Genomic DNA, 1,542 nt, shown 5'->3' with positions numbered 1-1,542 from the left:
TTAACAAGGCCCCCACCCGACTTTCTTACGAAGTCTTCGACATTAAACAGTACCAGGGGGAGTCCATGAAGGACTACCTGAACAGGTTTGGGGTCCAAGTGGTGAGGTTGAAACCCATTGACGAGACCATGACGGTGCATGCCTTTGTCAAGGGAACGTAGCTTGGACCTTTCAGTGAATCACTGCTAAGGTTCTACCCAAAGACGTTCACTGAGATTAGACGTCGAGCATTAGCACACATCGTCGCAGACAATCGAGTAACATAGAAACAAGGTCTTGTCGGTCCTGCCCGACCTCAAGCGGCGGCACGACCTCAACCTATGAGGGTGCATGAGGCCACCACGGAGAAAAAGGGGGTGGAAAAACCCTACGAACGAACCCAGGTGGGGACACGCACGCGAAGGGACCCACCCCCAAAGCATAATTTTCGAGTGGAACTCAAGGAGTTGATCGTTATCCCGAACATAGCGGCAAGGTTGAAGGTGCCAGCAAAGACCAACAGGAAGATGGGGCCCAACAAGAACGCTTGGTTTGAGTTTCACCAAGCAAATGGGCACTACATACGCAATTGCCTGGCCCTGGCACACCAACTAAATGAGCTGGTAAATAGCGGTTTATTAAAGGATTATCTTCAAGAGCCGCAGAATGATCAGGCATTGGTAACTGCAGGGGCAGATCAGGGGCACGAGGTGCCTATCCACGGGGAGGTAAACACAATCTCAGGGGGATTTTCGGGAGGAGGATGCACTGCCTCCCAGCGAAAGAAGTACGCACGGGAGGTGATGGTGGTGGAAGTACAACAGGTAGATCATACTCCCGATGTCGACCTCGTCTTCACCAAGGCCGACCTCAAGGATGTCATACCCCATGACAATGACCCGGTAGTAATTTCGCTAGTCACAGCAGGAAAGAAGGTACATCGCGTCCTCGTGGACCAAGGGAGTTCAGCCGATGTGATGTTCTGGACGACCTTCAATAAATTACAACTATCCACGAACCAGTTAAGGCCCTACACCGGATGTTTGTACGGTTTCGCAGGAGACCAGGTGGAGGTTCGTGGGCATATAGAGTTGAGGACGACATTCACGGATGGCACAACTTCGTGCACTACCAACATCAGGTATCCCGTTGTTAATGCTCCATCGACCTACAATATACTGTTAGGTAGGCCAACTTTAAACAAGATCGGAGCAGTTCCCTCCACAAGGCATATGAAGATGAAGTTGCCTTCCCTTTGAGGATGCATTGATCACCATTAAATCTGACCAGAAAGAGGCTAAGGAGTGTTACAAAAACAGCCTCAAGACGAAGAGAGGGGTGTTCGTTGTTACAACCCAACCTCCAAGGGAAGAAGGGATCACCCGTGCAGAGATCGCCAGGAGAAACGACCCGAACCCGCCGGAGACGTAGTAGAAAGGGAGATCGGTGGTAAGATGTTCAACTTGGACGATCTTTGAGCCAAGAGTCGCAGGATCAGGTTGTTGAGGTCATAGCGAGGCACCTTGACGCTTTCGCGTGGTCTGCCTCTGACATGCCCGGCAT

The 1,542-nt window shown here is 51.2% G+C and overlaps 1 protein-coding gene across 1 annotated transcript; it reads left to right on the top strand.

Moving 5' to 3' along the window:
- Positions 1–320: 320 nt before the first annotated feature.
- Positions 321–1,238, top strand: LOC137825206 (uncharacterized). Its single transcript, XM_068630878.1, has one exon. It carries the CDS (start codon positions 321–323, stop codon positions 1,236–1,238), a length of 918 nt encoding a protein of 305 aa, XP_068486979.1.
- Positions 1,239–1,542: the final 304 nt, after the last annotated feature.

The sequence above is a fragment of the Phaseolus vulgaris genome, chromosome 8 (assembly GCF_000499845.2).
Source record: "Phaseolus vulgaris cultivar G19833 chromosome 8, P. vulgaris v2.0, whole genome shotgun sequence".
Classification (NCBI taxonomy): domain Eukaryota; kingdom Viridiplantae; phylum Streptophyta; class Magnoliopsida; order Fabales; family Fabaceae; genus Phaseolus; species Phaseolus vulgaris.
The sequence above is the reverse complement of the archived record's forward strand: the minus strand, read 5'-3'. Positions and strand labels throughout refer to the sequence as shown.